This window comes from Babylonia areolata, chromosome 33 (assembly GCF_041734735.1).
Source record: "Babylonia areolata isolate BAREFJ2019XMU chromosome 33, ASM4173473v1, whole genome shotgun sequence".
Classification (NCBI taxonomy): Eukaryota; Metazoa; Mollusca; class Gastropoda; order Neogastropoda; family Buccinidae; genus Babylonia; species Babylonia areolata.
The window spans coordinates 1437245-1452244 of record NC_134908.1 but is presented as its reverse complement, the minus strand read 5'-3'; the positions used below and the strand labels follow the sequence as shown (position 1 = coordinate 1452244).

At 41.4% G+C, this 15000-nt stretch overlaps 2 protein-coding genes across 5 annotated transcripts in view; one reads left to right on the top strand and one right to left on the bottom strand.

The window, feature by feature from the left end:
* Positions 1–9757, bottom strand: part of LOC143276780 (sphingomyelin phosphodiesterase-like) — a 26345-nt gene extending 16588 nt beyond the window's left edge. Inside the window, exons 1-4 of one of the 3 annotated variants that reach the window (XM_076581421.1) lie at positions 9624–9757; positions 5822–5971; positions 4713–4820; positions 2320–2529 (exon numbers count right to left, since the gene is read on the bottom strand). In XM_076581421.1, coding sequence (XP_076437536.1) covers positions 2320–2529; positions 4713–4820; positions 5822–5950 — 447 coding nt within the window. In that variant the 5' untranslated portion in view covers positions 5951–5971; positions 9624–9757. The remainder of the gene's footprint in view (positions 1–2319; positions 2530–4712; positions 4821–5821; positions 5972–9623) is intronic. The other 2 variants (XM_076581422.1, XM_076581423.1) reach the window with 2 other exon arrangements.
* A 5180-nt stretch (positions 9758–14937) lies between these two features.
* The window catches only part of LOC143277012 (uncharacterized), an 8679-nt gene continuing 8616 nt past the window's right edge, over positions 14938–15000 (top strand). For both annotated transcript variants that reach the window (XM_076581727.1, XM_076581726.1), the window contains exon 1: positions 14938–15000. This exon is cut by the window's right edge and continues 122 nt beyond it. The gene's annotated coding sequence lies outside the window, so the exon portion shown is untranslated.

Genomic DNA, 15000 nt, shown 5'->3' with positions numbered 1-15000 from the left:
ACGCTGTTAACGTTGTCTCTTTCGCCGTTCATATGGAGAGAGTTAAAAGGAAGGGAACCTCTTCCGCTTTGTGAAGATCCAAACCTCCATAGTTGCAAAATATCTCTGAAATTTCTTAAGAGTACCATGCCAACATAACGCGCAGACCTTATTTATTCCATTCCAGTGCGTATGCAGGAAGATGTTCAAACGCACTTTAAAGATAATAGCATCTCTGTCAGTACATGTACGCTGGGTTATGGAAACAAACATATCCCCAAAATGAAGTAATGCTACTAAAATCACTGACAAATAAAGTCATGCCCTTGTGCATGTTTTGGCCAGTTCTCCATTTCACTTGAAACGGTCACTCTCTTGCACAACACTGACAGAAGTAAAAACAGAAGTTGCCCATGAATGCAGAAGAAATCTCTGTTTCAGTTCTCCAGAGGAGTGATGGCCTTGAGGTAACACGTCCACCTCGGAAGCGAGAGAATCTGAGCGCGCTGGTTCGAATCACGGTTCAGCCGCCGATATTTTCTCCCCTTCCACTTGACCTTGAGTGGTGGTCTGGACGCTAGTCATTCGGATGAGACGATAAACCGAGGTCCCGTGTGCAGCATGCACTTAGCGCACGTAAAAGAACCCATGGCAACAAAAGGGTTGTTCCTGGCAAAATTCTGTAGTAAAATCCACATCGATAGGAAAAACAAATAAAACTGCATGCAAGAAAAAATACAAAAAAAAGGGGTGGTGCTGTAGTGTAGCGACGCGCTCTCCCTGGGGGGAGAGCAGCCCGAATTTCACACAGAGAAATCTGTTGTGATAAAAAGAAATACAAATACAAATACAGATGCTTGCATAATGGAAGAGACTGAAACAGTTCTGACAGGTATTCAATCTTTCTGGACATTAGGCAGCTCCTTTAAGTGGCTTGCTCCATGATGCAGATGATGATTTGCAATGAAATAATCTTCTTCTTCTTCTGCGTTCGTGGGCTGCAACTCCTACGTTCACTCGTATATACGCGAGTGGGCTTTTACGTGTATGACCGTTTTTTACCCCGCCATGTAGGCAGCCATACTCCGCTTTCGGGGGTGTGCATGCTGGGTATGTTCTTGTTTCCATAACCCACCGAACGCTGACATGGATTACAGGATCTTTAACGTACGTATTTGATTTTCTGCTTGCATATACACACGAAGGGGGTTCAGGCACTAGCAGGTCTGCACATACGTTGACCTGGGAGATCGTAAAAATCTCCACCCTTTACCCACCAGGTGCCGTCACCGTGATTCGAACCCGGGACCACCAGATTGAAAGTCCAACGCTTTAACCATTTGGCTACTGCGCCCGTCAATGAAGTGATCCACATGTGTCCAACCATCCTCAATCGAGGAGACTGGCAGGAATGTCAAAATCAAAAGTGGCACTGTATTCCACTGCTTTTCATAATACGCAAGCGACGATGCCTTAGTGTAAACCTTCCTCATTTTCTTTCCCAGTCAAGTTTTGAAATTTTTTTTCAGTGTTCGTCTGCTTGATGTCAAACTGCAGAGCAACAACAGTTAAGTTACAAGACATTCATATTTTTCTGAGTTTCTTTTCAATTGTTTTGCAGGAGAATAAGAGAAATCTACAAAAAGCCATTTACCATAATTGATTTTACGAAACATTAATGAGACAAGTGATCGACTGGCTGCCACACTGATGTGCCATTTCCAATTTGTATGTATCAATGACCAACATAAAACCTAAACCCTGCAGTATAACTTAATACAATACAGTAATAAATATAAACAAGAGAGGCAAGGCCTTCAAGACTCACTTGTGATAAATTAAGTCCCCTAGCATTAATTACAGAGTAATTTCCCTTTTTTACTATCTGCACCAAAACGTCTGCAAAATAAATAAAAATTCCATGCTTAGCAAAAGAAGTTCCTGTTTGAACAAAAAAATGATAATAATGACTCCTCTTGTTGTTGTGTCAGAATAAGAGGTCAAAGTGCCAAGTTTAGAGAATACAAAAAATATAAATATAACAGTAAATGCAGTTTGCATATAATTAGGCTTCTTTTTTATTTTTTTGTGCCCATCCCAGAGGTGCAATATTGTTTTAAACAAGATGACTGGAAAGAACTGAATTTTTCCTATTTTTATGCCAAATTTGGTGTCAACTGACAAAGTATTTGCAGAGAAAATGTCAGTGTTAAAGTTTACCACGGACACACAGACACACAGACACACACACACAGAGACAACCGAACACCGGGTTAAAACATAGACTCACTTGGTTTACACAAGTGTGTAAACAAAAAAAACAGTGTATGGTGAAGTGACCTTGAAGAGGTGGACGGCCCCACTACAGACACGCGAGTCGATGCCGTGGATGAAGGGGGAGACGGTGTCACACAGGTGGATAATGGTGTCCTCCAGTCGGTCACCTGGCAACCCCACCTCCGCCACCAGCCGGATCACCCCCACCACCACCTTGCAGGCTTCACACGTCAGGTTGTTCAGGTTCCTGAGGGAGGTCTCCGCCAACATCTTCTGCACACCATACCGATGAATTATTACCTGTTTAGGGACACTCTGCAATCCATTCCCTGCACATGGTATGAATCATTACCTGTTTAGGAACAGACTCTGACGCCGTTTTCTGCACACTGTATGAAAATATCTACTGTTTAGGAACGGCACCCTATACATGGCATGAATTATCATCTGTGTGGGAACACACTGCCAGTTTTTTCTGCACACTGTATGAAAATATCTACTGTTTAGGAACGGCACCCTATACATGGCATGAATTATCATCTGTGTGGGAACACTCTGCCAGTGTTTCTGCACACTGTATGAAAATATCTACTGTTTAGGAATGGCACCCCCTATACATGGCATGAATTATCATCTGTTTGGGAACACTCTGCCAGTGTTTTCTGCACACTGTATGAAAATATCTACTGTTTAGGAACGCCACCCTATACATGGCATGAATTATCATGTTTGGCAACACTCTGCCCGTGTTTTCTGCACACTGTATGAAAATATCTACTGTTTAGGAACGGCACCCTATACATGGCATGAATTATCATCTGTTTGGGAACACACTGCCAGTGTTTTCTGCACACTGTATGAAAATATCTACTGTTTAGGAACGGCATCCTATACATGGCATGAAATATCCTCTGTCTGGGAACAGACTCTGCCACAAATGTCTGCACATGTGATGGAAATTTTAATATCCTCTGTTCAGGAACAGACAGATTCTGCTACCATTTTCTGCACATGGTATGAATTACGATCTGTTCAGGAACAGATTCTGCTACCATTTTCTGCACATGGTATGAATCACCATCTGTTCAGGAACAGATTCTGCTACCATTTTCTGCACATGGTATGAATTATGATCTGTTCAGGAACAGATTCTGCTACCATTTTCTGCACACAGTTTGAAAATATCTTCTGTTTCTGCCACCTATTCCGGCACATGGTATGAATTGTCATCTGTTTGTGCACACTCTGCAAACATTTACTGGATATACCATCTGTCTGGGAACAGATTCTGCCACATCTGTGCTTTGGACTCTCGGCTGTGAAGTTACACAGATCTATGTTCACAAGTAACATGGCAGGATGCACTGTCATCTACTGTATCTGACAACCAGGATGATGACCACAATGTATGTGAGACTATTTGTATTTGTATTTCTTTTTATCACAACAGATTTCTCTGTGTGAAATTCGGGCTGCTCTCCCCAGGGAGAGTGCGTTGCTACACCACTACAGCGCCACCCATTTTTTGTGCGTATTTTTTCCTGCGTGCAGTTTTATTTGTTTTTCCTATCGATGTGGATTTTTCTACAAAATTTTGCCAGGAACAACCCTTTTGTTGCCGTGGGTTCTTTTACGTGCGCTAAATGCATGCTGCACACAGGACCTCGGTTTATTGTCTCATCCGAATGACTAGCGTCCAGACCAACACTCAAGGTCTAGTGGAGGGGGAGAAAATATCGGCGGCTGAGCCGTGATTTGAACCAGCGCACTCAGATTCTCTCGCTTCCTAGGCGGATGCGTTACTTCTAGGCCATCTTTCCACGACTAAGCAGACTTCTCTCTCTTGTTCTTTTTTTTTTTTGTGCAGTATGGATGTAAGGAAGGGGTAAAGCAGGCATGTAGAAGAAAGTTAAAGTAGGGAACAAAGAAAAAGTACACATGCTGTGTAAACATTTTACTGTTTGTTGTCAGAGTGTTAACATGAGCAACTGTGATAAAGTGTCATGCAAATATATTACCTGTATGAACTTTTCAATAGTCACGTAAATCTGTTACCTGCATGAACTTTTCAATAAAGTGTCATGTAATAATCTATTACCTGTACAAAGTTTTCAATAAAGTGTCATTTAATAATCTGTTACCTGCACAAACTTTTCAATAGATTATTACCTGTACGAACTTTTCAATAAAGTATCATTTAATAATCTATTGCCTGTACGAACTTTTCAATAAAGTGTCAAGTAAATCTGTTACCTGTATGAACTTTTCAATAAAGTGTCATGTAAATCTGTTACCTGTATGAACTTTTCAATAAAGTATCAAGTAATTCCGTTACCTGTATGAACTTTTCAATTACGTGTCATGTGAATCTATTACCTGTATAAACTTTTCAATAGTCATGTGAATCTGTTACCTGTATGAACTTTTCAATAAAGTGTCACATAATGATCTATTACCTGTATGAACTTTTCTTTGCCCTCAGATATGGAGTCACCTTCCAAGTGAGGTCTTTCTTTGGCTTGCTGTCCATAGCCCCAGCTCTGGTCCCTTGCCTTGGTCTGCTCCTTCAAAGAAAGAATGAAATATAAAACTATCAAATAAATGCATAGATAAATACCACTACTGACAAAGAGAAAGAAAGAAATCCAAACTCAGAAAACAAATTTATTATGTCTTCTTCTTCTTTTGCATTTGTGGGCTGCAACTCCCACATTCACTCGTATGTACATGAGTGGGCTTTTACGTGTATGACTGTTTTTACCCTGCCATGTAAGCAGCCATACTCCGTTTTCAGGGGTATTTATTATGTCAATAAACACCGAATTAATAATCATCATCATAAATAAACACTGGAAATTTCTATAGCGCCTTTCCTGCAGGTCAATATTTGTAACAGATCTACGCCAACAACGAAGGGCACGCAGAAAAATGGACAGTAAATCAACTATAAAGAAGGACAGTAATTTTTTGCTCCTCAAAGAGACACAACTTTCAGCCAATGCTGCTCTGTACTTGCCATCATGATCATCGGCTTGTATGAAAAAACAAAATCATAAATGAACACACACACACACACACACAAAAAAAAAGGTTTCAAATTACAGTCTTGCTTTTAAATATACCTAGTTGAATTTTTTTTTCATAATAAAACACAAAAATAAACAAAGAAAAAAATTGGTGAAAAAAACATACTCACTTTCAACCATTCACCACCACATTAAAAAAAACCCAAAAAAACCCCAATAATTAAGAGAAAAAAAATCCACCAACTTGACCATAAAAGTTAGTACGAATAAAGTTAAAATTCAATCTGCTGAACCAAAATGTTTCAAAATATTAAGTATAGTTTTTGTTGTTATCCATTCTGCGAAACCTAAATACTTCTAATTTTCACGGCAGTTTTTGTTGGTAATTTGTGTGTGTGTGTGTGTGTGTGTGTGTGTGTGTGTGTTTTGTTTTCTTTTTCTTTTTATTGGTGGGGGCACAAATAAGATATCACATTTTTAAAACAACTAAAGATTTTTTATTTAAGTAAAAGAAGGGAAAAACAACAACAACAATTCACCAGGTGGTTGATGAAAGCCCGGAAATGACTGTCCTCTCTCTCACTGTGGTAGAATACGGGCGACGCCCACACTGACGCCACAAGAGCAGCACACAGTGCCAACAGTGTTATCTGCCCCTGAACTGCCATCCTGTGTCTGGTGCCTACAACCTGTGTATCAAACACATCATCATCGTCGCCATCATCGTCTTCATCCTTGTTAGTGTTCTCGTCATTGTTATGTACATTTTGTAATGGAAATTATGCATCAAACACATCATCATCGTTGTCATTGTTAGTGTTCTCGTCATTGTTATGTACATTTTGTAATGGAAATTATGTATCAAACACATCATCATCGTTGTCATTGTTAGTGTTCTCGTCATTGTTATGTACATTTTGTAATGGAAATTATGTATCAAACACATCATCATCGTTGTCATTGTTAGTGTTCTCGTCATTGTTATGTACATTTTGTAATGGAAATTATGTATCAAACACATCATCATCGTTGTCATTGTTAGTGTTCTCGTCATTGTTATGTACATTTTGTAATGGAAATTATGTATCAAACACATCATCATCATTGTCATTGTTAGTGTTCTCGTCATTGTTTCATTCATTTTGTGTTGGAAATCATGTATCAAACACATAGTCATCGTCGTCATCATCGTCGTTGTTAGTGTTCTCATCAATGTTACGTACACTTTGTGATGGAAATTATGGATCAAACACACCATCATCGTCTTCGTCATCATTATCGGTGTTCTTGTCATTGTCATGCACAGTTTGTGATGGAAATTATGGATCAAATATATCGTCATCACCATAATCATCATCATCATAATTACTGTTCTCATTGTCACAAACAATTTGTGATAGAAATTATGTATCAAACACATCATCATCATCGTTGTCATCATCATTAACGTTCTCCTCGTCGTCACCTACATTTTGATTTTGTGATGGAAATTATGTGGCAAACACATTATCATCATCATCATCATTATTAGTGTTCTCATCATCATGTGCATTTTGTGAAGGATATCATATATCAAACATATTATCATCATCATTATCACCATCATCATTAGCGCTCTCCTCATCACAAAACAAACATGAATATGTATCTACAACACCCTATTGCTTCCCCACCTTGAGATCTGCTGCAGTCTGCAATCCTCACAGACACAACAAGGATATGACCCAGAAGCTAGAGGCCATTAAGAAAAGAGCAGAGAGATATGTCACCAATGGCTGATGGAGTCTCCCATCGGTCCAACAGATGAATAGGCAGGCAGGCTTATGGCGGTGTATGTCCTCATATGGGAGAAGAGGCTGATTCTGGATGCGCAGCACTTCCCACAGGTGTTGAAAGGGAAAACGTCTCCAGAAGTTGAGCCCTGCTTCCTTCGCTCACGCTTCACCTTAATGGCCAGCGTTCTCTTGTTTTCAAACGCCTTTATGTCACTAGAGCACAGCATCCTCCAGCAAGAGCGGTCAAGGGCATCAGTTTCCCAGGAAGTGATGGGTGTTGAAGGGCTAGCTCGTCGTTCTGACATTAGCCTGGTTGCCTGACCAGCACAAGTGACTTTTTTTTAGTGAGGAGGAGTTGTGCAGTCCCTTCCCCACTCTCTTGCCTACCGATGCTCACAGTCCCACAGGTGCAGATATCATACTGCCACATGTAGGATGGCCTCAGCATGTGCAGGTTTTTTCTTCAGAACTCCGTCTCCTAGTGGGACTTCCAGCCAAGGATAAGAGCTCCCACTGCCCTTTGGTCATCCTCTTCCGCCTTCACAGCCATTGGGAAAGGTTTCCTCCTCCGCCTGGTCCATCATTGGGAGACTTTACATGCAGCAGGTAGCACTGAGTTACATGGTACCAGTAGCAAGGGCTCTGCCCCTGACCTGACATTCACCAATGGCTATGACACCACCAATAGAATCTCAGCTCTGCTCAATGAATCAAAGTGGGAATCGCATGAATCATGAAGGAAAAAGTGCCAGCAAGCATGTTCTACAAAATCATTAACAGATCGGTTGACATCCAGTCAGAACAATGCCTTCTCCCTGGCACCAGCCACACAAGACGCAACCACTCCAAATTCAGACAAGTTGCCACAAATACAAACACATACAAGCATAGCTTCTTCCCAAGAACTATTCCAGCATTTGCCACAAATACAAACACATACAAACATAGCTTCTTCCCAAGAACTAGTCCAGCATTTGCCACAAATACAAACACATACAAACATAGCTTCTTCCCAATAACTAGTCCAGCATTTGCCACAAATACAAACACATACAAACATAGCTTCTTCCCAAGACCTAGTCCGGCATTTGCCACAAATACAAACACAAACATAGCTTCTTCCCAATAACTAGTCCAGCATTTGCCACACATACAAACACAAACATAGCTTCTTCCCAATAACTAGTCCAGCATTTGCCACAAATACAAACACAAACATAGCTTCTTCCCAATAACTAGTCCAGCATTTGCCACAAATACAAACACATACAAACATAGCTTCTTCCCAATAACTAGTACAGCATTTGCCAAAAATACAAACACATACAAGCATAGCTTCTTCCCAATGACTATTCCAGCATTTGCCACAAATACAAACACAAACAAACATAGCTTCTTCCCAAGAACTAGTCCAGCATTTGCCACAAATACAAACACATACAAGCATAGCTTCTTCCCAAGAACTAGTCCAGCATTTGCCACAAATACAAACACATACAAACATAGCTTCTTCCCAAGAACTAGTCCAGCATTTGCCACAAATACAAACACATACAAACATAGCTTCTTCCCAAGAACTAGTCCAGCATTTGCCACAAATACAAACACATACAAACATAGAAGAACTATTCCAACACAGAAGTCCCAGCCAGTATCAGTTGCTAAGACCCTCCTTGGTATCTTTCAGGAGGGAGCTTAATGCATTTACCTTCCAAACCCTCTGACCACGGATCAAAGAAATGATGAATGACAGGCCAGAGCTGTCCTGGTCGGGATGATTCACAGGGAATGCTTCGCTAGCTGAACAGATCCTGGCCAGATACTGTGAAATAAATGTCTGTGGTCTACCTCTAAATATCTCCCTGTCTCTCTTTTTTTTTTTTTCTTTCTTTTTTTGAATTTGTTTCTTTCTTTTTTCTTTTCTTTTTTTTTCTTTTTTACAGAACTGTGCACACCAAAGTCACTTGATGGTCTAAACAAGACAGTGTGACTAGAAGACTGAAAAAGACTTAAGAAGTGTGTGTGTGTGTGTGTGTGTGTGTGTGTGTGTGTGAGAGAGAGAGAGAGAGAGAGAGAGAGAGAGAGAGAGTGTACGTGTATGTGTGTGTGTGTGAGAGAGTGTGTACGTGTATGTGTGTGTGTTTTTCACCATAACTTGTTTAGAAAACTGGTTTGCAAGTACTGAACATATGCAACCAAAACTGTTGTGTTATTTCCTGAGCATTTTCTACCTTGAGAAATGTACAGGGTTCTTTTTTAGTTACATCACACAATCTGAAAACTCGTGATTCAGTAGTTTTCATGATTAAAAAGCATTAACAGCAAATGCATCTCAAAGAATTAAGTTCACAACTTGTAACAAAAATGTTTCCATCTTTAAAAAAAAAAATGCTTGGTACCTGCCGACTTAATATAACTAACAGGTTTGAGAAGAACAATCACAGTTCTGGAGACGATTATTTGAGAGTAAAGTTGTCTGTGGTAACATGGAGATTTTTTGTGGTCCCAACAGAAAACGAAGGCACAGAGCTGCTAGACAGAGCTGATAGTACAATGGAATACTCACACTCAACCTATGCGGCAATCCGTATGAGCCCCAGTTTGATCAGGACAGGGGATGTACCTGCACAATTCTCACATTACGCCCTGTTTTGTTGTATCTTAACAGGAAGCAGACGATAACGCTTTCGGATCGCCTCGTGTTTGGGAGGGGAGACCACTATCAGTTTGAGGTCACGTCGGCCTGTCATTGGATCACAGGATTATGCTCCATGTTTCCTAAACGCCTTGTGAAAATGTGTCTCAGGTTGTTTGATAATGCTAACAACCATCATCATCATGATAACATGTATATTCATATAGCGCTTTTATATATTCACGAGAATATATAGGCCTACATTTTATAGTAAATCCACAGCTTGACACCGTGTCAATAAATGTCAGATAAAAAAAATTATGTGACAGCAGACCGTACATCGCGGCGGATCGAAGATGGTCATGCAGTCTCGGCGGATCTCAGTGAAACCTAACACACTGTTCCGACAGTACAACGCATCACAGACACACAGACACAGACTCAGACAGAGAGAGAGACGGTGGGGGGAGAGAGACAGAGACTGAGACAGAGGGAGAGACAGAGAGAGAGACGCACACTCGTTCACGCCCAAACACATACACGACTGGCGCACATGCCCTGACTCCGTGACAAATACACACCATACACAATACACATATGAACGATGATCTTTGTAGTTGCATTTCTTGTGAAGAGAGAGACAGAGAGAGAGGGGATGAGAGAGAGTGTATGTGTGCGTGTGTGTGCGCGTCACTGGTGTGTGTGTGTGCGTGGTGTGTGTGGGGGGGGGGGGGGGGGGGGGTAGATGTGCAATGCGGTTGGGCTGACTGAAATGGAGAGGCACGTAAATTTCAGTAATCTGTATATTTGTATATAGCTATTTCCATTTGGTGCCATTTAATTTATCTTTTTATTTTCTATTCATTTTATTTGTTTGTTGTTTTCTTCTTATGTTGGACATGTGCTGCTGCCAAAAAGAAAATCTCTGTACCAAAGTATAGACAATAAAGTTTGTGTATTGTGTGTATTGCGGAGAACACAGACACTGAATTGTGTAGCGGGAGCCGGGAAGGGGGTGGGGGTGGGGGGAGGGGGGGAAGAGGGGGGTGGAAAAAACTACGCACAAGGCACAATGTCAAAAAACTAGGCAGCACACAGTACAAAACATTTCTACTCTCACTGTTATCTGATAAACCCGGCCACTAATTAATGTGAACACACGTGCTTTATCTTTGACACTGATTACGATAACTGCCATATTTACTGGGGGGGGGGGGGTCACGGTGATACTGTTTTCCTTTTTTTTTTTTCCCGACGGTTTCTTATCTTAGAGTCACCTGAAAAACTGTATTGTTGCACTTCAATCGTGACTCAGTATCAGATGTCACGGCGTGCATGACGCAAAAAATGACAAAAAAAATAATATATGACTGACTAACTTGAAGTGCCCACCACCTCTCTCTCTCTCTCTCTCTCTCTCTCTTGTATTACTCTTTTTTGTCACAACAGATTTCGCTGTGTGAAATTCAGGCTGCTCTCCCCAGGGAGAGCACGTCGCTATACTGTGACTGAGAACGCCACCTTTTACTTCTTTCTTTCCTGTTTTTTTTTTCCTGCCTCAGTGCAATTTCATTTGCTTTCCTAGTATCCACATGTAATATGCAGCTTTTGTTCAAACGTGTGTGTGTGTGTGTGTGTGTGTGTGTGTGTGTGCATGTGTGTGTGTGTGTGTGTGCAGTGCGTGCATGTGTGAGTATGCACAAGTTTTTATATTGATATGCACTTGTATGTATCCTAAGTTTCTACTGTATCTGTGTTTGTGTATGATTTTCGATTTATGTTCGTATCTTGTTATGTACTATCCCCCCCCCCCCCCACCCCCCAATATTCCTTGTGACCCCGCTACACTTGGTAATAAAGACATATTCTATTCTATTCTAAGTAGATTTTTCTACAAAATCAGTTTGCCATGGACAACCCTTTTGTTGCCGTGGGTTTCTTTTACATGCACTAGGGGAATACTGCACACGGGACCTCGGTTTATCGTCTCATCGAAAAGACTAGCGTCAAGACCACCGCTCAAGGTCTAGTGGAGGGGGAGAAAATACTGGCGACTGTGGGATTGGAACCAGCGCGCTCAGATTCTCTCGCTTCCTAGACAGACGCGTTACCACTAAGCCAACATTTCATGGGGCCCCAGGTTTGACACTGATCAGTGATAGCTCTCTGTCAATCATCACGCGTTTGACTGTCTCACCGATTAACTTCTGCTCTCCCCACCACACCTATTCCCCCTCGGTTTCCAACACACACACACACACACACACACGTTGACACGCACACACACACACACACACACACGGTGACACACACACAAACACACACACACACACACGTTGACACACACACGTTGACACACACACACACACACACGTTGACACACACACGTTGACACACACACACACACACACACACACACACATACACACACACGGTGACACACACACACACACACACACACACACGGTGACACACACACACACACACACATACACACACACACGCACACACACGGTCACACACACACAGTTCATGTTTCATAGATGTTTTATATTCATTCTTCTTTTAGTTCATGTTTCACGCATGTTTTGTGTTCATTCTCACAGTTCATGTTTCATAGATGTTTTACATTTATTCTTCTTTTAGTTCATGTTTCACGCATGTTTTGTGTTCATTCTCACAGTTCATGTTTCACACACGTTTTGTGTTCATTCTCACAGTTCATGTTTCATGCATGTTTTGTGTTCATTCTCACAGTTCATGTTTCATGCATGTTTTGTGTTCATTCTCACAGTTCATGTTTCATGCATGTTTTGTGTTCATTCTCACAGTTCATGTTTCACACACGTTTTGTGTTCATTCTCACAGTTCATGTTTCACGCATGTTTTGTGTTCATTCTCACAGTTCATGTTCACACATGTTTTGTGTTCATTTTCACAGTTCATGTTTCACATATGTTTTGTGTTCATTCTCACAGTTCATGTTTCACACATGTTTTGTGTTCATTCTCACAGTTCATGTTTCACACACGTTTTGTGTTCATTCTCACAGTTCATGTTTCACACACGTTTTGTGTTCATTCGCACAGTTCACGTTGAACACATGTTTTGTGTTCATTCGCACAGTTCACGTTGAACACATGTATTGTGTTCATTCTCACAGTTCATGTTTAAAACCATTGCAGCACAGCTTTGATTTAGACAAGTCCGACCATCCAGGATACCCATCCTCTTCCCCGTCATCCCTCTCCTCTCCCCCGCCACCCCCAGCCCCCCTCCCCCTCGCACCCCCCTCACATCAGCTTGCCCAGTTCCCGCCCCACCCCCCACCCCAGCCACTAACGTCAGTGATATAAACCATGACCTCCCACAGTGAGTGCACACGAGCATCAAATGGTTGTCAAACCACGGTTACTATCAAGCCAATGGCATTCCCCGAGAGAGGCCAGACAGTAAATGTCAAGGGCACGGTGCTTGTGACGAATTTTCTGATTCGTCAAATCGATAAAGGGCTCTTGGCGGCTGTTTGAACTTTGTGATGTATATACATGTATGCATTCGGGTGGCAATTTTGTGTATGAGCCCCAGTTTGATCTGCATGTATTATGTGGAAAATGACAAACAATAATCAGTATACATGTTTCTTTGAAATTCATGATATATATATATATACATGTATATGTTCGGGTGGCAATTTTGTATTTGCCCCCGTTAGATGTGCACCCATCATATTGAAAACGACAAACGATAAACAACACACACGTGTTTCTTTTTTGTAAGCCTGTATGATTATGTTGTATTATCATTACGCAATGTTACATATGTATCATTTTTTCAAGGGCGCTGAAAACTACTGTATGGAGAGTTTGCTTTTTATAAGTGCTATACATCATCATCATTCCAAGATCTATCTAAAACCACATCAGTGCGTGGTGAAATACCTTTGCAGAGAAAACACAGAAACAAAGAGGGACCATTGCGGAACCTTCTCAATGCACACCACATCGATACCTTCTCAAAGCACACCACATCGATACCTTCTCAAAGCACACCACATCGATACCTTCTCAAAGCACACCACATCACATCAATACCTTCTCAATGCACACCACATCAATACCTTCTCAATGCACACCACATCAATACCTTCTCAATGCACACCACACCACATCAATACCTTCTCAAAGCACACCACATCAATACCTTCTCAATACACACAACATCAATACCTTCTCAAAGCACACCACATCACATCAATACCTTCTCAATGCACACCACATCAATACCTTCTCAGTAAACACCACATCAATACCTTCTCAAAGCACACCACATCACAGCAATACCTTCTCAATGCACACCACAGCAATACCTTCTCAATACACACCACATCAATACCTTCTCAAAGCACACCACATCACATCAATACCTTCTCAATGCACACCACATCACTGAATACCTTCTCAAAGCACACCACATCAATACCTTCTCAAAGCACACCACATCACATCAATACCTTCTCAATGCACACCACAGCAATACCTTCTCAATACACACCACATCAATACCTTCTCAAAGCACACCACATCACATCAATACCTTCTCAATGCACACCACATCAATGAATACCTTCTCAAAGCACACCACATCAATACCTTCTCAAAGCACACCACATCTCTGAATACCTTATCAATGCACACCACATCACATCAATACCTTCTCAAAGCACACCACACCACATCAATATCTTCTCAAACCACACCACATCAATACCTTCTCAAAGCACACCACATCACTGAATACCTTCTCAATGCAAACCACATCTCTGAATACCTTCTCAAACCACACCACATCACTGAATACCTTCTCAAACCAAACCACATCTCTGAATACCTTCTCAAACCACACCACATCAATACCTTCTCAATGCACACATCACTGAATACCTTCTCAAAGCACACCACATCAATACCTTCTCAAAGCACACCACATCACTGAATACCTTCTCAAAGCACACCACATCAATACCTTCTCAATGCACACCACATCACTGAATACCTTCCCAATGCACACCACATCAATACCTTTGCAGCGCTGCAGTGCAGTGCGATTCCTGTCATGTCTGCTGTCAGTGTGTGACCATCAGGCTGTCACACCCCTCGATCCCTTTATGACGCAGCTGTCAACCGTTTATGACGTCAATCTCAACGGGTGTATTGCAGTTTCTCTCGACAGTATGGATCCAAGACTTCGGATTGGTGAGTGGTCATAGGAGGTGGAAAAGAACAAAGCACAACAAAGCTGTTTGTGT